The sequence below is a fragment of the Babylonia areolata genome, chromosome 12, assembly GCF_041734735.1.
Source record: "Babylonia areolata isolate BAREFJ2019XMU chromosome 12, ASM4173473v1, whole genome shotgun sequence".
NCBI classification, from domain to species: domain Eukaryota; kingdom Metazoa; phylum Mollusca; class Gastropoda; order Neogastropoda; family Buccinidae; genus Babylonia; species Babylonia areolata.
In genome coordinates, this window is record NC_134887.1 from 36,528,679 (window position 1) to 36,551,178 (window position 22,500).

Genomic DNA, 22,500 nt, shown 5'->3' on the forward strand with positions numbered 1-22,500 from the left:
TTGCTGATCTAAGACAGCAGGGCCCCAAAAATAAACTAAAAAACCCCAAAAATATTAGGGTAAGAGAGGGGGTGGGGAAGAGGGGGGGGGGGACCGGGGGGTAGGGGACCTATTATCTAATTAACTACTGATTGGGGGGCACCCATACAGTGGACCGAAAGAATACAAAATATGCTGGCCGGTTTCGGTGATAAGACACTGGGGTCAACATTGTGTACACTGGAGGAAACCGAAACCTGGCGTGGAGCGTGTTTGCCTGTTAATTATTTCACTTACAATCACACTCTTTCACTGGAATCAGGTTAGTTTTTACATTTAAGTTCATGATGAGACTAATTTGCTAACACTCACGGCTACTAAACTTACAAGAATTACCCATTTTCTTCCATGAGCGTCAAGAAATTGCTTTCATCAATTCATGTTTTGCATCCTGTTTCTGACGGTGATTGCGAAATCTTACCTTTACTTGTGATATTTATATTCACTTCCTTGTGTTCAAAAAAGTTTATGGCGCAAGCGACATATCTCCTTACCTAACCCTTGTCGAGAATTGAAGACGTGGAAATGAAGAACTGACGAAGACATCATTATGATCACAGTTATCTTAAAGCGGATGTCACAAGACTAACATTCAGCTCATTTCTGCAGCAGTCATTCACATTGTGTCGTCTCGTGCACGAGTCGAACTGATACTACAGGATCAAAGGGGTTTGTTATTCACTTCGTAAGATCTCCAAATACCAGTGCCATCTTGAATCGTCGTCTGACCTAGTAAAAGCGTCAAGGTAACTGGTAAGACTGGCAAACTTGTACAGATTTGATCAGTAACCTTCAGTGATCATAGAGGCATCGGGGAAAGAAAGAACAAAAGATGTGCAGAGTCAGAAACTGTCAAAGAATTCTGGAACAGGACATGAATTTGCAAAAACATTTCAAGCAGAAGTTTTGTAGGTTTGTTACCAGTTGTTAATACAGTAAATAATAGGCAAACAGTTCCTGACCGAAGTGAATTTTCTGCAACAAAACTCATGCAGTCAATGACAACAAGCATGGAGATTCTCATGAAACTTTAAAATTACTCTCTCTCTCTCTGTCTCTATCTCTCTCTCTTTTCCAGAATACCATTCTCTCTCTCTCTCTCTCTTTCTCTCTCTCTTTCTCAAGATATCATCTCACTCTCTCTTTCTCTCTGCCTCTCTCTGTCTCTCCCTATCTCTTCCTTTTCAGTGACTTATTCGAGCAAGGCCATTGGTTCTTGCTACATGGCCATACCTTTGGCATATATATATATATATATATATATATATATATCCTTAGATAATAAAATTAATTGTTTTGCTGTCATTAAAAAAAAAAAAGATTTGTTTTGATGAAAAATTTCATTTTCATCTGTCCACCATATTTACTACAACAATAATTATGTGGATTGTTGTACTTAATACTTTTTGTGATGTGTGTGTGTGTGTGTGTGTGTGTGTGTGTGTGTGTGTGTGTGTATCACTTTAGAGTTTTATGATTTTTGTTTTTGTTTTGTTTAAAGTTAAAACAAATTTTCTCTATATCTGGGAATTCCATGTCATATGTTTTTGGTATTGTTTATCAGTATTTAACAAACAAGAAAGGAAACAATTTATGCTTGTCCATATCCATTATGTGACAGTCACAATGAGCATGTGCAAGTTGAAACAACAAGCAATCAAACATACTTTTAACTCCCATATGTGTTTTTTTCAGAAACAAACAAAACCAAACCATTTTTCAATGGCATCATCTGATTAAGCAAGGAAACATGATTTTTTCACATTCATTAAATGTCATTACATGGTGGGTTTTTTTTTTCAGGAACAGCAAGAAGAAAGAACTACACACTCTTCAATGGCATCTTCTGATTACGAGTGCCCCGTGTGCCATGACGACTACGTGGACCCAAAGGTTTTACCTTGCGGACACCTGGTGTGCCAGAGGTGCGTGCTGTCCTGGCTGGGCGCGGGGAGGCACCAAGCCACCTGCCCACTCTGTCGGGCGTCCATTCTGTCCTCGGGTGCCCTGGGTCCGGCAGACTTTGTGGCTGAAGTGAACGCCCTGCCGACCGACTTGCACACCGCTGCTCTGGTGGAGAGCCATAGAGTCCTGCGACGCCCTCATACCTGCGGGTTGTGCGAGTCTGTCTACTGTGAAATCATGTCTTACTGCGTCCAGTGCGCCGTCAAACTTTGCCCGAACTGTCAAAAAGGTCACAGGAAGATGAGCGCCACGAAAAACCACTCGCTGGAAAACCTGAACCAGGTGAACGTTGTGAAGCTGGCGAGGAGTTGTGAGCGTGTGATGTGCAGGACTCACCCTGACAGCCTGGCTGAGCTCTACTGTCCTGCCCACGAAGAGGCCATCTGCAGTGCGTGCGACACCGCCCGTCACAGTCTTTGTGCTGGCAAGAAGACAGTGGCAGAGATGGCAGCGGATACCAGATGCGAGCTCAACATGCGAGTTCAGAACTTGAGGATGAAGGAATCTCTGCTGTTGAAGCGGGTAAGACATGAGACATTTGATTAAACAAACATGTTTTGTAACTTTGAGAATTCAGTCATTTTATCATATAAATAGCTTTGCCTCGAGACATTAAATAATCAAACAAATGTTTCCAACTTTAAGAATGTAATCGTTTACCTTGAAAGCATTGACATGAAACATTAAACAACAATATATTCACAAAATTGAGAATGTTATCATTTCCCCTGTAAGTGAAAGCTTGACGTGAGACATTAAACAAACATGTGTTTAACAGCTTTTAGAATGTAATCATTTCCATCACAGGCATTGACATGTGACATCAAACAAGCATGTTTTACAACTTTCAGAATGTAATAATTTCCCTAATAAACAGTGACATGAGGCATTAAACAAATGTGTGTTTACAATTTTGAGAATGTGACAATTTCCCTCATAAACATTGTCATGAAACATTAAACAAACACGTGTTTACTACGTTTAGAGAGTAATTAACCTTTTCTCTTGTAAGCTTTGACACAAGACATTTAAAACAAACATGTGTAACTTACAGTTACAACTTTGAGAAAGTAATCAATCATTTCCCCTGTATTGTAAGCACTGACACGAGACATTTAAATTGAAATAAACATGTTTTAGAACTTTCTAATTATTTCCCTCATTTTGTACTTAAACAGGGAGGAACATTGTAAGTATACATGTACATATTTATATATATTTTCACAGCATGTCATATCCATGATCAGAAATATACAATACCAACTTTGTGAGTTACAGAGCAAAACTCATAGTTGTAACAAAAAAAAAACTGAGAAATGAAAACAACAACAACAAAAAACAAAACAAAGCAAACAAACAAACAAAAACAACAACAAAAAAACAACACCAATTGCAGCCTGAAAACTTAAAGGGAGAAAAGTAAACAGTGCACTCCGTGTAAATTTTACCATGTTATGAAAAGCAGAATAAAAGACCAGTACTACTTTACAAAGTTCATGAAATGTAAGCCATTATTGTTAACAGTCAACACATTTTCATAGTTTTTCTTCTCTTAAGGTAACTTACATTTCAGTTATAAATGAAAATCGTCAAGCTTTCATGCAGTGTAACATTGAATGTTTTCTATGTTAGAATCACATGAACATCAAGCTCTCATGCAGTGTAACATTGCATGCTTTCCATGTTAGAATCACATGAACATCAAGCTCTCATGCAGTGTAACATTGCATGCTTTCCATGTTAGAATCACATGAACATCAAGCTCTCATGCAGTGTGTGACATTGCATGCTTTCTATGTTAGAATCACATGAACATCAAGCTCTCATGCAGTGTGTAACATTGCATGCTTTCTATGTTAGAATCACATGAACATCAAGCTCTCATGCAGTGTGTAACATTGCATGCTTTCTATGTTAGAATCACATGAACATCAAGCTCTCATGCAGTGTAACATTGCATGCTTTCCATGTTAGAATCACATGAACATCAAGCTCTCATGCAGTGTGTAACATTGCATGCTTTGTATGTTAGAATCACATGAACATCAAGCTCTCATGCAGTGTAACATTGCATGCTTTCCATGTTAGAATCACTTGAACATCAAGCTCTCATGCAGTGTGTAACATTGCATGTTTTCTATGTTAGAACCACATGAACATCAAGCTCTCATGCAGTGTAACATTGCATGCTTTCTATGTTAGAATCACATGAACATCAAGCTCTCATGCAGTGTGTGACATTGCATGCTTTCCATGTTAGAATCACATGAACATCAAGCTCTCATGCAGTGTGTAACATTGCATGCTTTCTATGTTAGAATCACATGAACATCAAGCTCTCATGCAGTGTAACATTGCATGCTTTCCATGTTAGAATCACATGAACATCAAGCTCTCATGCAGTGTGTAACATTGCATGCTTTCCATGTTAGAACCACATGAACAGCATTATTTCTGTGTGGACTGCTGGGGCTTGGTTTGTGACAGTCCAGGAATGGATTTTGTCTAGGGTGTTGAGGAGGACTGTATCAATTGCCATAGGTTAATATCGCATTATCATTGAGCAGTGAAAATACCTCCCCCCTCCCTGTCCCCCCCCCCCCACCACCCACCCCCAGCTTCTTCCTCCTTCCCCAAAAACAAAACACACACACACACAAAACAACAACAACAACAACAAACAAAAAGCCAAAAAAAAAAAAAAAAGGAAGAAAACTTTTGTTTATTCAGTTTTAGTTATAACACATATGTTACTCATTCTCTTTGAGACAAAATTAAAAAGACATATATTTATGATTTATCATAAGGGTTTATGAAGGTTTAAAAAAAAAAAATAAAAAAAAAAAGTTCTTAAGAATTGTTTAAAAGTGGCCTTTTTTCTGATCCTTAATTAAAAGACTTCATAAAAAAATTACATGGATTTTATCATGCTCTGTGCGCGCATGCCTAGCGTAATGCGCATTTGTAATGTATTATCAATTATGGTTACATTGTGTTCACATTACACAGTAACATACTGATCCTTGTTTTTTTTTTCTTTTTATTTATTAAGCTGATAAAATAAGCATGTCTGTGGGGACAGATTTCACACACACACAAACACACACACACACACACACACACACACACACACACACAATGACTCTAATAATCACAGAAAGGGGAAAGGAGCTGTGAGAAAAAGAAGAGTTTTATACACTTCTGTACTGGTAAAGATGATAGATATCCCACAAAAAGAAGTGGAGTTTTATACACTTCTGTACTGGTAAAGATGATAGATATCCCACAAAAAGAAGTGGAGTTTTACACACTTCTGTACTGGTAAAGATGATAGATATCCCACAAAAAGAAGTGGAGTTTTATAGTTATACACTTCTGTACTGGTAAAGATGATAGATATCCACAAAAAGAAGTGGAGTTTTATACACTTCTGAACTGGTAAAGGTGATAGGTGATAGATATAGATCTACACTCAATTACTCACAGGTTCTTCAGACTAACAAGTCTGAATCATGTATATGATATTAATTGTATCTGATATTAGATATATATATATATATATATATATCTTTAGATTTAATGCCACAAGCCCTTTTTTCAATAAATTTTCTCATTTGGCCTATTAAAAAAAACATGTTCTTCTTCAGCTACCAACTTTTTTCTTGTTTGGTTTCTATGCTGAGTTAGAAATGTTTGGCCCGTTAGTATTAAACCCCCCCAAAAAAAAACCACGTTCTTCATCACTTCAATAGCCACCAACTTCTCCCTTGTTTGTTTCTTATTTTTATTTTATTTTTTCACAGTCGAAGAAAGCAAAAGAGCACTTCAGCAGCATGCGGAAGGTCGCCCAGGACAGGATGGATGACCTGCAGAAGGCACTGGATGCACAGCGCCAGAAGCTGAACGCCCTGATTCAGGCTGAAGAGGACTCTTGCATGAAGGGTCTAGGGCTGGCAGCGACAGAGAAGACGCGGGCAGCCCTGACGCAGAACGCCGCGGTGGTGAAGCGCGTGGCCCAGTCCGCCTCGGAAGCCGCCTTGCTGCAGATGCGCCAGCCCTTGCGAGACCGCCTGGACCATTTGGACAGCCTAGACCACGGAGCCCTGGAACTCAACTTTGACTTCTTCCTCTCAGGGACAGATCCGGAAAGACTGAAGATGGACATTGCCAAGCTCGGTAAATTGGGAGCTTATTTAGGATAAAATTCTGTGAGCTGTTTTGAATGCTTTGTTAAGCAGTCCCAATGAATTTTCTCTCCTGCAAGCTGTTTGGGTGTTTTGAATGCTTTGTTAAGCAGTCCCAGTGAATTCTCTCTTCTCTGTTTTTCTTTCTAACAGAGTATGCATATTGGATTTTGAATTTGTGATGTTTAGTAAGTAATTCAAATGTTTCAGTGGTTTGTCCAAGTGAATTTTCTTCTGTCTTTTTCCAACACTTGGGAATATCATGGAAAAAAAAAAAAGTTTAATACTTCAATTTAAACATTTCTTTTCCAAACAAATTCTCCCACTGTCAGTTCAGTTTATTATCTGGTTATTGTGTGAGTCATTAAATTATCATTTCCATCAGGAGCTAGGCGACTTGAGGGTCCGTAAGATGTTTCAGTCAAGGTATCTCTTACAGTGCATGGTTGATCAGTGGACATGTATGGCTTATTTACAATGTAGTGGTGTGTGTAGTCTCTGAAGGATAAAAACCACAATCCAAAGAGGTCCCAAAGCTTCCAGTGCAGTGTGATTATTGAAGCAGGAAGAAAACAGAGCAGATAACTTTCTTGTGGGAAAAAGAAAAAAAAAAAAAAAAAAAAATTCTGTTGCTGATATATAATTTGATCTCTACACCTTCTGTTAGTTGATCCAAAAAAAGATGCAAGGGAGGTCAAAAGGATAATTAGACAGCCAGAGTGATCTGTCTAACAGTATAGAAGCCCACAGCCCAACAAACAAGCACTGAATCAGGTGAAGTGTTGAATGTATATTATAACCATTATTATGTGGAGTGATGGCCTAGAGGTGCCACGTCCGCCTTGGAAGCGAGAGAATCTGAGCGTGCTGGTTCGAATCACGGCTCAGCCACCAATATTTTCTCCCCCTCCACTAGACCTTGAGTGGTGGTCTGGATGCTAGTCATTCGGATGAGATGATAAACTGAGGTCCCGTGTGCAGCATGCACGCAGTGCACGTAAAAGAACCCACGGCAACAAAAGGGTTGTTCCTGGCAGAAAATTCTGTAGAACAATCCACTTTGATAGGAATAACAAATAAAACTGCACGTAGTGCAAAAAAGGGTGGCGCTGTCGTGTAGTGACGCACTCTCCCTGGGGAGAGCAGCCCAAATTTCACGCAGAGAAATCTGTTGTGATAAAAAGAAATACAAATACAAATACAAATTGCTTGGATAGATCTACAAAGTGATGCTAACCACCAGGCAGAAGGCTGTGTGGGTGGTTGTGGGGGTGAGGGGGGGGGGGGGGTGAGGAAGGGGGGATCGAGGGGGAGGTTGGGGGGGATGAGGGGGTGGCAGGGGGGAGGGATGGGGGGGGGGGGGAGATGTAGTGGCATGAGACTAAAGCCACTGATACCAGTGTGAGTTCTTCAGTTTAATGTCTATTCACATTTTGTGATTTTAAGCAAAAAACAAACCAAAGCAAAACAAAGAAAATGTCCATATATATATATATATATATATATATATAATATAAGATTAAGAATAAGAAACTAATACAGTGTAGAAAAAGAAACAGAAGAAAATTAAAGCAAATATCCAAACAGGATATTGAAGCAAACTTTCAGAAATATCTAACAATGACAAGAAATTTTCAACAACATCTTCAAACAATCTTTCGGGAAAGCTAGGTAGAAAAACAAACAAACAAACAAACTTTGGACTAATCAAAGCTTCACAACCACATTAACTCACTCAGTACGGCCAGTCCTCTCTTCTCCTCTACACAGACCCCTCGGATGTCCAGTGGGTGTCTCAATGACCCAACTTTTAGCTTCCGTCGTCAGAATTGTGGTATGCTTTGTCAACATTCACCTCTTCAGTGTAAGAGCCTTCCGCTGGTAATATTTTGATGGTGGTTATTGGGGTGAAGCGCTGTTAACGCCGTCTCTTTCGCCGTTCGTATGGAGAGAGTTAAAAAGAATACATGTTTATTTGAAAGTTTTCACTCCACAACAGCATGTGGCATGTTTGTTTTAAATGCATCCAGTTTTAATATGGGAACTAATGAGATAATTTGCCTGGCTGTAATGCTGCAGTGAGGCTGAAACAGACAGTTTTAGATTGTGATGCCAGTGTTAGGGGCTGAAGATGAGGCGTTTTAACTCTCTCCATACGAACGGCGAAAGAGACGACGTTAACAGCATTTCACCCCAATTACCATCATCAAAATATTGCAAGCGGAAGGCTCTTATACTGAAGACATGAATGTTGACAAAGAATACTACAATTCTGACGACGGAAGCTAAAGGTTGGGTCATTCAGACACCCACTGGACAACCGAGGGGTCTGTGTAGAGGAGAAGAGAGGACTGGCCGTACTGAGTGAGTTAAGAGTTAAAATGCAAATAAAGAAATTGATAGGTTCGCATACATAAAATTATAAAATAACATCAATCATTTGCACAATGTATTCACCTTTCAGTGATTTAAGTGTGATTTTTTTGTTGTTTTGATTTTTATTTCTGCAGATTCACTCATATCATCTTTGGAACTGCATCATTTGTTTAATTATGAAATGAACTAAGATGAATGTTTGTGAAACTGAAGGTTGTAAATTAATTGAAATTTTGATTACGATTCGTTTATATTTCCACCTTATTTTTGTTTCTTTTTTAATTGTTTACCAGGTGTTAGAACCCCCTCCCCCCAAAAAAAAACAACAAACAAACAAAAAACTGTCGCAAGCTGATTTTTTTATAACTTTTGTCTTTGCTCCCTGTAACCACATGTTCTTCTGTGTTACTTTATTTTATCTCATTGAGCATTGAATCAGGCACATGTCTCAGTGGTTGTATTTGTTTTTTCATCTGTCTATCTATCAGTCTATCTGTCTATCTATCTATCTATCTGTCTATATATCTATCTATCTATATGTCTATCTATCTAGCTATCTAGCTATCTATCTGTTTTTATTTCTTAGATAATTATAAGTGTTCTAAATATGAAACGTTCTTTGATATGTCAGTGTGATGTAACTGTGTGTGGCCTTTTGATGATTTAGACACTTACATGTTTCACTTTTACACACATGCATATTTTGATGTTTGTATTGTTAGCATGGGCAATACACGACCACACACGAATTTCGCTTTGGAGATGATAAGAAGCTGACTTGACTTGACTTGATGTGAAGCTGCTGACAGCTCTCTGTGTCTGTGTGGCCAGGATTTGTCAGCAGACGGAGAGGGCGGGAACTGGCCAACAGCATTCTCAACGTGGGTGACCGGGTGAAGCGCGGGCAAGACTGGGACTACGGAAATCAGGTTTGAACCAAGTCTTCACTGCTGTTTGGATGCAGGAGAGTTTGCCAGCTGAGGCTTTTGGCCCAGAGAGCGGGGATGTATGTAACTTGGGCAAAATGTTCTCCCCGACGGGCGCAATAGCCGAGTGGTTAAAGCGTTGGACTGTCAATCTGAGGGTCCCGGGTTCGAATCACGGTGACGGTGCCTGGTGGGTAAAGGGTGGAGATTTTTACGATCTCCCAGGTCAACATATGTGCAGACCTGCTAGTGCCTGAACCCCCTTCGTGTGTATATGCAAGCAGAAGATCAAATACGCACGTTAAAGATCCTGTAATCCATGTCAGCGTTCGGTAGGTTATGGAAACAAGAACATACCTAGCATGCACACCCCCAAAAACGGAGTATGGCTGCCTACATGGCGGGGTAAAAACGGTCATACACGTCAAATCCCACTCGTGTGCATACGAGTGAACGCAGAAGAAGAAGAAGAAGAAGAAGTTCTCCCCTATAGTTGAATTCTAGCCCAGGTAGTCACGTCCTCTGCTGTTCTGATGGTCATAGTCAGACATAATACAAATATTTTGCCTCCTCTGCTGTTCTGATGGTCATAGTTAGACGTGATTGACTGTCATACAAGATCAGATATGCACATTAAAAATCCTGTGATCCATGTCGGCGTTCAGTGGGTCTCATGGAGACAAGAACGTACCCACTTTGCACCCCCCCCCCCCGAAAACAGAGTATGGCTGCCAACATGACAGGGTAAAAATGGTCACACACGTAAAAGCCCACTTGTGTAGATCTATACGAGTGAATGTGGGAGTTTGCAGACCATGAACGAAGAAGAAGAGGAAGAAGAAGAGCTTGCTGTGTGACCTGGGTTGCAGCAGACCCCCTCAGCTAGGGGCCCAAGGAGCCCCGTTCTTCTTCTTCTTCTTCTTCTTCTTTGTTCGTGGGCTGCAACTCCCACGTTCACTCATATATACACGAGTGGGCTTTTACGTATATGACCGTTTTTACCCCGCCATGTAGGCAGCCATACTCCGCTTTCAGGGGTGTGCATGCTGGGTATGTACTTGTTTCCATAACCCACCAAACGCTGACATGGATTACAGGATCTTTAACGTGCGTATTTGATCTTTTGCTTGCGTATACACACAAAGGGGGTTCAGGCACTAGCAGGTCTCCACATATGTTGACCTGGGAGATGGGAAAAATCTCCACCCTTTACCCACCAGGCGCCGTCACCGAGATTCGAACCCGGGACCCTCAGATTGAAAGTCCAACGCTTTAACCATTTGGCTGCTGCGCCCGTCGAGCCCCGTTCCGGATTTGTTCTGTCAGGGTGTACTCGCTTAGCTTTTTGTTCTGAAGATCTCGTGCTTGGCACAGGGTCTGTTTCATCTTGACAGGGTTGTGTGGAAATATCACGAATAGAGGTTCTGCATTCGGTCAAAGTGCAAATGCGAACACACACGCACGCACGCACGCAGGCATGCATGCACATACACACACACACACACACACACACATGCATACATGTACACAATGACTGTCTAATATCACTAAACAGTGAAAAGACATTAAGCTAAAGAAAAAAAAAATGTACACACTGAAAACATCAGCAGCACACGGACACACACACACTCTCTCTCTTCCCCTGTCTCTCTCTCTCTCTTCATATACATACATACATATGTACATACATACATACATATATATATATATATATATATATATATATATATATATATATATATATATATATATATATATATAATGTATACACATACATACATACATACATATACATATATATATATATATATATATATATATATATATATATATATATATATATATATATATATATATATATATATTTATATATGTATGTATGTACACACACACACACATATGTGTTAGTATTAATCTACCTATACTGACATATAGATAATTATATATATATATATATTCTCTTGAATGTGAAGCCACTGACATCTTCATTATTCGCAGTGAACTTCTATGATGAGAGAGAGAGATATATATATGATATATATAATATATACATATATATATATGCATACATGCTTGTGCGTGTGTGTATGTATGTGTGCATGCATGTGTGCATGCAAGTGTGTGGATGGAGAAAAGATAGAGGGTTGCAGTGACCACTGATGTCAGCCCCTGCTGGGTGTGTTTCTCTCTCCCTGCAGGACGGAGACCCCCCAGGACAGGGCACGGTGACGCACACCTCTGGGGACACCGTGCGAGTCAAGTGGGACGGCGGCCACCACGCCTGGTACCGCATGGGCGCTTTCGGCCGCTATGAGCTGCAGTTGTGTGCTGCTGATTGAGTCATCGGCCGCTATGAGCTGCAGTTGTGTGCTGCTGATTGAGTCATCGGCCGCTATGAGCTGCAGTTGTGTGCTGCTGATTGAGTCATCGGCTGCTATGAGCTGCAGTTGTGTGCTGCTGATTGAGTCATCGGCTGCTATGAGCTGCAGTTATGTGCTGCTGACTGAGTCATCGGCTGCTATGAGCTGGAGTTGTGTGCTGCTGATTGAGTCATCGGCTGCTATGAGCTGGAGTTGTGTGCTGCTGATTGAGTCATCGGCCGCTATGAACTGCAGCTGTGTGCTGCTGACTGAGTCATTGGTTACTTTTAGCTGCAGTTGTGTGCTGCTGATTGAGTCATCGGTTGCTATGAGCTGCAGTTGTGTGCTTCTGATTGAGTCATTGGTTACTTTTAGCTGCAGTTGTGTGCTGCTGATTGAGTCATTGGTTGCTATGAGCTGCAGTTGTGTGCTGCTGATTGAGTCATCGGGCTCTATGAGCTGCAGCTGTGTGCTGCTGATTGAGTCAACAGACGCTATGAGCTGCAGTTGTGTACTGCTGACTGAGTCATTGGCTGCTATGAGCTGCAGTTGTGTGCTGCTGATTGAGTCATTGGTTGCTATGAGCTGCAGTTGTGTGCTTCTGATTGAGTCATTGGTTGCTATGAGCTGCAGTTGTGTGCTTCTGATTGAGTCATTGGCTGCTATGAGCTGCAGTTGTGTGCTGCTGATTGAGTCATCGGCTGCTATGAGCTGCAGTTATGTGCTGCTGACTGAGTCATCGGCTGCTATGAGCTGGAGTTGTGTGCTGCTGATTGAGTCATCGGCTGCTATGAGCTGGAGTTGTGTGCTGCTGATTGAGTCATCGGCTGCATCGAGCTGCAGTTGTGTGCTGCTGATTGAGTCATCGGCTGCTATGAACTGCAGGTGTGTGTTGATTGAGTCATTGGCAGCTATGGGCTGTAGGTGTGTGTGTGTCAATGGAGTCAATTGTATGCTAGGAGGTTTTGGTATCACGTGGGTGGTTTTGGGCAGCTAACAACTGTAGGGGTGTGTCTATGGAATCAATTGTATGCCATCAGGTTTGGTATCCTTTGGGTGGCTTCATAGCTGGGTGGCTTTTGGCAGCTATGAACAGTAGGTGTGTGTCTATGGAGTCAATTGTATGCTATTAGGTTTGGTATCCCTTGGGTGGCTTTTGGCAGCTATGAACAGTAGGTGTGTGTCTATGGAGTCAATTGTATGCTATCAGGTTTTGGCATCACATGGGTTGGCTTTGGGCAGCTAAGAACTGTAGGGGTGTGTCTATGGAGTCAATTGTATGCCATCAGGTTTTGGCATCACATGGGTGGCTTTGGGCAGCTATGAGCAGTAGGTGTGTGACTACTGAGTCATCGTCTACCATCAGGTCTGGTATCGCATGGGTGCTTTTGGCAGCTGTTAACTGTGGCTCTGAGTCTGTGCCTATTTGAGTCAGTGTCTGCTATTAGGTACGGTATGACATGTATGACATTTTCAGCCGATACAAACTACAGCTGTGTGCTGCCTATTGCGTCATCGTCTGCTATCAAGATGAGTATCTCATGGGCGCTTTTGGCCAGTGTGAACTGTAGGTGTGTGTCTATGGAGTCCATTGTATGCCATCGGGTTTTGGTATCACATGGGCAGCTTTGGGCAGCTCCAGACTGCAGCTGTTTGCTGCTGACTGAGTCACTGCCTGGCATTCCTGACACTGTTGTTCCTAACTCACAGTCCAGACAGAGTTCAGTGGGCCATATCGGGGCTGGATTCATACCTGGCAGACATGTTGACACACAGTGTCCAACATGTGATACAGTCTCCTAAGTAGTTGTGCACAGAAAAAAAAAAAGTGCCTTTATAAACAGTAGTTTTGGGATGTTTATTTATTTATTTATTTTATTTTATTTTTTTTTTATTTTTTTTACCTTGAAGGCTTGAATCTTGAATCCAGCTATGCCAGACTTGCAAACATTATTCACAGGATGTGACCATGGATACTCACACATGCATGCACAGGTGTATGCAAGCACATACACACACACACACACACACACACACACACACACACACACACACACACACATGCTTGCACACACAAATACCCTCATACACACACACACACATTGGATTTACACACATACACACACATACACACATTCACACACACACACACACATGCACGCTGAGAAAGAAATGTGAAACATGTCTGTTTTGTTTCATTCGTAAGATAGTGTTTTGTAAAGTATGTGTCTTATGCGAGTGCACCTAATTGGTTTTTTGTTTGTTTATTTTTTGAAGGTTGTGCCTTACTTCTGTTTTTTTTTTTTTTTTAAAGTTGTGTTGTACTTAAATTTAAACTTACGGCCTCAACCTTTTTTCAAGTTGTGCCTTAGCTTACTCAAATGGACAATTTTTTTTTCATATAATTATTTTTGAATACGTTTTACTGTAACTTATTCAAAATGACATTGGTCTTTTAATGAATTTGTGAATTTCTGATACAAAAGACTGTCAGTTAGTCTTTTGATGAACTTGTGCATTACTTATGCAAATGGCTTTTAACTTGTTGCCTCCTGTAAATGTTAGTAATTTTGCCAAAATTCCACCAGTCTCTCTCTCTCTCTCTTTCACACACACACACACACACACACACACACACACACACACACACACACACACACACTCACTCACACACACTCACAAATCACACACACACACACACACACACACACACACACACACACACACACACACACACACACACACACACTAAAATAAAAGAATGCTCAAAGGTATTTTAGAGTGCATAATATTTTATTGAAGGAAAATGAATGGACATTATAATCATCATGATTATGTTCAATCTCTCTCTCTCTCTCTTTCACACACACACACACACACACACACACACACACACACACACACACACACACACACACACTAAAATAAAAGAATGCTCAAAGGTATTTTAGAGTGCATCATATTTTATTGAAGGAAAATGAATGGACATTATAATCATCATGATTATATTCAATCTCTCTCTCTCTCTCTCTCACACACACACACACACACACACAAATCACACACACACACAAATCACACACACACACACACACACACACACTAAAATAAAAGAATGCTCAAAGGTATTTTAGAGTGCATAATATTTTATTGAAGGAAAATGAATGGACATTAGTCATTATAATCATCATGATTATGTTCATTGTTGACAGGATGAGACATCTCCCAATCATGAGGAGATGACCAAGATTTGATTTGATTTGATAGAAAACAAATATTTACAAAAAAATTATAGAAAAAAAACAACCCCCCCCCCAACCCCCGCCCCAAAAACCAAGCTCATAACATATGTTGCAGAAAATATCAAGTCTCGGTATTTAATGGAAAGTTAATGGCACTGAAATATTCACTAATGTATTGGATACTTGAAATGCAATTGTGCTGTTTTCTTTCCTCATTAAAATTTTTCAACGCACACAAACACTCACACACCCTCCCACCCACACACACACTCGCTCAGAAACACTGTTATGCTTGACTGCAATATACAAACATGTTGTTTACACCATTATACTATAACTGCAATATGCAAGCATATTGTTTACAATATTTTCACCATTAGACCACCACCACGTCCTGCACACAAAACAATCTGCCCACACCGAAAACACTGAACCTGTCAGTATACTTGGTAAGGTGTAATCCTTGTCAGGATAATGAGATTCACTTCACTAGATCAAAAACGTTACTTCACTTTTTCTTCAACGATTTCATTGTCACTATCGTGTTGCAGATCAAACAGTACTCTGTCCATCTCTTCAGCAGTACTGTATGTTATGGCAGCTGTGCTGATATGTTTGCTTTACAGTTTGCTAAAGAATACATTGAAATTGAGCCAAAACTTGCTGAGAATTTGTTTTATGCACCCTGCTTTTGCCATTTTGCAAACATTTTCAGTAAAATGAGGAATCATGTGACCAGCCAAAGTTTTGTGAGATTTTTTAAATTTTTAATGACCTATATATTTATGCTACACAAGATTTAATTATAAAAAAAGTCATATGTGTTGACATTTTACACTAAACCACTCAGTACAATGTATTTTACACAGAACAGAAAGAGATTGAACATTGATAAGCAAAATCTTAGCTACTCGTGTGAATGAAATAGACATGTTTATTATAGTTTCAGTTATTTATAAAAGTAGACAGCTTATGAATCACTTTTAAAACTTTAGTGATATATTGTTCAATGTCAAAACGTGACATTTGTAGTCTTTGAAAATGTGATGATTTTGGCATGCATTTATCTGCTTAACTTATTTCATGAATATATTATTTATAGCTCATTACCTGCATCAAAATGAGATTGAATACTTTATCTGTGATAATATTTTCCTCCATTTCAAAATGGTCAGTAATTCTTGAGATTAGTTCAGGTCTGGCATTATGAGATTGTTCATGAAAGAAATCCTGTAATAATGGCTAAAATGTTTGATGTGTTCACCTTTCCACAGAAAGTGTTGATTGGAATCTTCTTCTTCTTCTTTGTTCATGGGCTGCAACTCGTATGTACACGAGTGGGCTTTTACATGTATGACCGTTTTTACCCTGCAGTGTAGGCAGCCATACTCTGTTTTCAGGGATGTGCATGCTGGGTATGTTCTTGTGTCCATAACCCACCGATCGCTGACATGGATTCCAGGATTTTTAACGTGCGTATTTAATCTTCTGCTTGCATATATACATGAAGGGGGTTCGTGAGGCACGAGCAGGTCTGCACATACGTTGACCTGGGAGATGGGAAAAATCTCCACCCTTTACCCACCAGGCGCTGTCACTGAGATTAGAACCTGGGACCCTCAGATTGAAAGTCCAACGCTTTAACCACTCGGCTGTTGCGCCCATCGTTGAATGGAATAACATGCGCTATTTCTACAAACCCAGCTACATTTCATTGTAGCTACTATACCCATTGCATACTATATTAATTGATAATGATAACAATTGCATGGTGCGCTATTGTTATCTGCAGCCTTTTTTTTTTGTATTCATTGATTTAATCATGGATTTTGTGAAGGATTTTCTCAAAAATATAATGTGGCTTTTCAACATGTTTTCTTATGTTGAATTGAAAAAAAAAAGTTTGGTTTCCAAATATTGCTTGTCATCATTTTATTTTTGCAACATCAGAATTTCATTTTTATAATTTTGCTCCCTACTGCACGTTTATTTAAATGCATAATTATTCTTATATTAATATATTAATCAATATGTTTTTATTGGCTGATTCCTTGACATATATATATATATATATATATATATATATATATATATATATATCTGATAGTCAGTCGTGTCCGACTATGACTATCAGAACAGCAGAGGAGGCAACTGATGTTCCGACTATTTGGGCTAGAATTTGATTATAGTGGAGAGTGTCTTGCCCAAGTTAATCCCCACTCTCTCGGCCAAGAGGGGTTTAGGACAGTCGGCGCTGGGATGGTTCCCAAAGGCCAACTAACCCCCCAAGGCTGCAGCACTAAGAGCCAGTGCAATTTTACCTCCTAGTTTGAGAGTCATAGTCCTTCACAAAAAGATTAAGCTGTAAATGATTTCCCATTGACTGGAGAAACCACTGATAATACAGCTCTCACTTTGCTGTTGGCCCAAATGTAAACTTATGTCAATCTGTGATATAAGCCGAGTGTTGACATACTGCTAAATATTCAGCCAGTATAGTGGAAAAGTCTGATGTGATGACGGTGAAATGTAAGCTCCTTTATTCAAATCATCGAGCTTCCAGTGTGTTATTGCTCAATATTCAACCAATGCAGTGAAAATGACTGAGCTGATGATAGGGTGAGATGGAAGCTCTTTTATTCAAATCATCATGCTTCCCTTGTACTGCGATATCTTATTCTGTTTACATTAAGGCTGCTATTTCTATTTAAACATTTTAAAAAAGAATTATTGCAATGGGAATATTCTGAACTGTTAGTATCCAGTGTCAGTGGTGTCATGTTGGTATGGTTGTAATGTTAAACCATTGTACTGCTACTACTACAACAACTACTGCTGCTAATGGGCATTCATATAGTGCATATTTCCAGAAATATTGCTCAAAGTATTTGACATTTCGTTCCCCTCCCTCCCCTCTCCTCCTATTTTATTATTATTATCATTACTACTACCTTTTTTTATATCATAATTATTATTTATTTATTTATTTATTTATTTATTTATGTAAGCTTATCTATTATTTATTCACCTTTTTTTCTTCTCAAGGCCTGACTAAGCGCGTTGGGTTATGCTGCTGGTCAGGCATCTGCTTGGCAGATGTGGTGTAGCGTATATGGATTTGTCCGAACGCAGTGACGCCTCCTTGAGCTACTGAAACTGAAACTGAAACTGAAACCCTCTCCTCCCACCTCCCCCGCCACATCCCTCCCCCCTTCACACACGCAGGGAAACAACATGCGCCAGACTACACTCATGCAACTGGACATGGAAAAAAAACTCCCACCCACCCACCCACCCATGACGCCTTCTAGAAAACACATCCCTGCAACACGCCGGCACTCACACACAGACATGCATGGATGCACAGACACTTCACAAGCTCCCAGCCACGCACAGTAATGGCAAACAGGTTAATAATAATAATAGATAATAATAATAATGGATACTTATATAGCACACTATCCAGAAATCTGCTCTAGGTGCTTTACAAAAACGCTTTTGTTAACATAAAACATCATATCTATGTTACATACACACACCAAAATGTGACTACACACACACACGCGCACACACGCACACACACACACACACACACACACACACTGCATACATACATTTTAACATACATGTGTATCTAACAGCTACCCTAACACATACGCACACATAGGCACAAACTTACGTAAACACATGCACACGCACACACAATACACATTCATATACATGCGTGTAGTTATGTACACATACATATGTATACACACATAGTCAAGCACAGCTAACGCAAAGGAAGTGGACCTGCCACAATTGAACTTAAAAGGTTGAACAAAGGTTCCTTAGTTATTGTGAATAAAACCAGCATTTGGATCCAGCTCATACCGACAACACCAGCACTGGAAATTTACTGTTGTTGGAAAAGATGTGTTTTCAAAGCAGGCTTAAAAGAATTGAGGTGTGTGTTCTTCAGTTTGATGTATATCCACATACTGTGATTTTAGACGTGGGGAGGGGTGTGGGGGTGTGGGGGGGGGGGGGGGATCTACTTACAAATTTGTCATTCCCATTCAAATTAAATGGAACCACACTTCTGATCCATATTAAAGTTAAGATTGGTGTTATTGTTTTGACAGGTAAATAGCGTTACACTATTACTGTATCAGTTAAAATTGGTGTTAATATTGTGCCAGATGAATACATTTTGGTATCAGGTTTTATGGGTTGTCTGTTTACCCCCCCTTTGAAAGCACAAAATGATATCTTTGGACGGTGTAATGCTTTGTTTGGACATGTATTCTTGTGGTGAATGAAAATTTCAGTCGAACACTGGTTGCGATGTGGTTTGATTCTGTTTGTAGAAATGTAAGCTGGCATGATTCGGATGTTGGATGTCATGTGTATGTACATATATATATATATATATATATATATATATATATATATATATATATATATATATATGTATACCATGCTGAGACAGTGTCGGCTGCGCTGGCTGGGCCACGTTCGCCACATGGAAGAAGGTCGCATCCCAAAAGACATCCTTTATGGAGAGCTCGCCACGGAGCAGACAAGCATCGGCCGCCCACAGCTGAGGTACAAAGATGTTTGCAAACATGACATGAAGGCGCTTGAGATCAACATTGAGTCCTGGGAGAACCTTGCAGATGACTGCAACAGCTGGAGAAGCACTATCAAGAATCAGCTACGGATTGGTGAGGACAAACTGTCAGCTGCTGCAGCAGAAAAGCGAGCTCGCAGAAAAGGGACGGCAGCCAACAGACCAGCATCAGCTTACACATGTGACCGCTGCGACAGAGACTGTCTCTCTCGCATCGGTCTCTACAGTCACAGGCGACGCTGCTTGGTCCAAGCAGACAGCCCAATTAGACATTAGGTCAGATATACTCTATCCATGGTCAGCCATGACCGAAGGAGGCCTACTACTATATATATATATATATATATATATATATATATATATATATATATATATATACATACATATATATATATATATCTACAGTCACAGGCGACGCTGCTTGGTCCAAGCAGACAGCCCAATTAGACATTAGGTTGGATATACTCTATCCATGGTCAGCCATGACCGAAGGAGGCCTACTATATATATATATATATATATATATATATATAGAGAGAGAGAGAGAGAGAGAGAGAGAGAGCGTGCTAACATATCAAGAATGCTTTTTTAAAAGGTCTTTGAATATTGATTTGTGTGCTGCTCATAACAGTGAAATTGAATTTTCTTTTTTCCAGACCTTATTCTGTTTGTGAAGTATGTACAGACAGCATGACAGTGTGCAACAAATATTCCCCTCCATTGAAAGCACAAAATGATTGATATCTTTGTATGGTGTAATGCTTTTTTTGGACATGCATTCTTGTGTTGATTGAAAATTTCATTTGAACTCTGGTTGTGATGTGGTTTGATTCTGTTTGTAGAAATGTGAGCTGGTATGATTTGGATGTTGGATTTCATGTGTATGTACATGAATATACAAATAAATAAATAAATAAATAAATAAATATATATATACATATATATATATATATATATATATATATAGAGAGAGAGAGAGAGAGAGAGAGAGAGAGAGAGAGAGAATGTGCTAACATATCAACCATGCTTTTAAAAGTCTTTGAATATTGATTTGTGTGCTGCTCATGACATTGAAATTGAACTTTCTTTTTCCAGACCTTATTCTATTTCTGAAGTGTATACAGATGGCATGATGATATTTAACAAATGTTGTATACATTCTAAAGAAACAATAAATGTGTGCCTTTTTTCTGACATGAAAACATCTTGTACACATATGGCCTTATATTTTCTTTTGTTGTATATCTGAGAGGGAGACAAGGTGATACCAAGAGAGAGAGAGTGGTATAAAAATCTGCTATATATCACCATCACCATCATCAGCACCACCATAATTACCAGCAACACTGTCATTATCTTCAGCTTTATCATCATCATTATCATCATCACTAACAACAACGGTGTCATTATCTTCGACTACATCATCATCATTATCACCATCACTAACAACAACGCTGTCATTATCTTCAACTTTATCATCATCATTATCACCATCACTAACAACAACGCTGTCATTATCTTCAACTACATCATCATCAGTATCATCATCACTAACAACAACGCTGTCATTATCTTCAACAACACTGTCATTATCTTCAACTGCATCATCATCAATATCATCATCGCTAACAGCAACACTGTCATTATCCTCAACTACGTCATCATCATTATCATCATCGCTAACAGCAATACTCATTATCTTCAACTACATCATCATCAATATCATCATCACTAACAGCAACACTGTCAGTATCTTCAGCTATATCATCATCAGGAAATGAACAAACAATTGGGCAAGGAGATGAAATGATTAACAAACAGTAAAGAGTGGTAGCTCCCTCCATTCACAAGGTACACAACTTCAAGTCAGTGCTGCTTATGCTACTGATTCACACCTAGCAGACAGGTAAATGAAAGGTACTGTGGAACAAACCCAGCCACTTCTTCAAAAAGCCCAGGGTTCTGGTGCAGCAGCTTATTTGTAACCCCCCCCCCCCCCCCCCCCCCCCGCCCCCCCCCTCCTTTTTATTTTTTTTTAAATTTTTTTTTTTTAAGGAAGTGTCTGGTTTTGTTCCAATGTACCTTTTATTTACCTGTGTGTTAGCTGAATCGGTAGCGTAAGCAGCACTGACTTGAAGTTGTGTACCTTGTGAATGGAGAGAGTTACCACTCTTTACTATTTGCGTAGCCGTGTACCGAGTGGTTATTCAAGGGGACGGTACAAAAGAACTAACTAAATGATGATTTACTGTATTAAAGGATAGACAAGATCCCACGCACAGGCCAGGAACATATAGAGGCCAGTCACAAATGGGTTTTTCTATTGTTTTATTTACAATAGTTATGAGAGAAAAACTAAGAAGAAGACATAAAGGAGAAGAGAATAGAAGAAGACATAATGAGAGAAAAAGATATAAAAAGAGAAGACCTAAAAGAGAAGACCTAAGAGAAGACAGTGCCTGGAATGACACAAACAAATGTCATTAGCACAACATGTTGGCACAAGTGAATAATAAAGCACATGTATACATATTACATGGAAAGACTACCGCTTGGTAATGCATATGTGTGAAGACCAAACACTGACATCAAATGACATTTCTAATACATTTAAATAGTACAGTTAAAGTGATTGAAGCTATGCTGATTTAGTGAAAGTACACTGACAGTATAGATTAGGTAAAGCTTATACTGTGTCAAATTGACTCAAATGAATCAGTTTATCATGTAGCACTATACTGGAGTAAGCCGTATAGGAGAGAGAGCATGATAACTAAATTGCAATTAACAGACTGA

At 39.6% G+C, this 22,500-nt stretch overlaps 1 protein-coding gene and 1 long non-coding RNA gene across 4 annotated transcripts; both read left to right on the plus strand.

Moving 5' to 3' along the window:
• Positions 1 to 215: 215 nt before the first annotated feature.
• Positions 216 to 12,040, plus strand: LOC143288181 (E3 ubiquitin-protein ligase TRIM56-like). 3 transcript variants are annotated; one of them, XM_076596494.1, is made up of 5 exons: positions 216 to 301; positions 1,843 to 2,526; positions 5,808 to 6,180; positions 9,396 to 9,493; positions 11,689 to 12,040. In XM_076596494.1, exons 2-5 carry the CDS (start codon positions 1,876 to 1,878, stop codon positions 11,827 to 11,829), a joined length of 1,263 nt encoding a protein of 420 aa, XP_076452609.1. In that variant the 5' UTR covers positions 216 to 301; positions 1,843 to 1,875; the 3' UTR covers positions 11,830 to 12,040. The 3 variants fall into 3 exon arrangements, with proteins under 3 accessions (XP_076452609.1, XP_076452611.1, XP_076452610.1); XM_076596496.1 differs by lacking the exon at positions 216 to 301 and adding an exon at positions 514 to 792; XM_076596495.1 differs by lacking the exon at positions 216 to 301 and adding an exon at positions 514 to 785.
• A 464-nt stretch (positions 12,041 to 12,504) lies between these two features.
• Positions 12,505 to 14,491, plus strand: LOC143288182 (uncharacterized). The gene is made up of 2 exons (XR_013056048.1): positions 12,505 to 12,949; positions 13,027 to 14,491. It is a non-coding gene; the product is annotated as an uncharacterized LOC143288182 (long non-coding RNA).
• The last annotated feature ends 8,009 nt before the right edge of the window (positions 14,492 to 22,500 follow it).

Coding starts and splice junctions, on each gene's coding strand:
- LOC143288181 (XM_076596494.1), top strand. CDS start 1,876: ATGGCATCTTCTGATTACGAGTGCCCCGTGTGCCATGACGACTACGTG. Junction 2,527..5,807: donor AATCTCTGCTGTTGAAGCGG/GTAAGACATGAG, acceptor ATTTTTTCACAG/TCGAAGAAAGCAAAAGAGCA. Junction 6,181..9,395: donor GATGGACATTGCCAAGCTCG/GTAAATTGGGAG, acceptor CTGTGTGGCCAG/GATTTGTCAGCAGACGGAGA.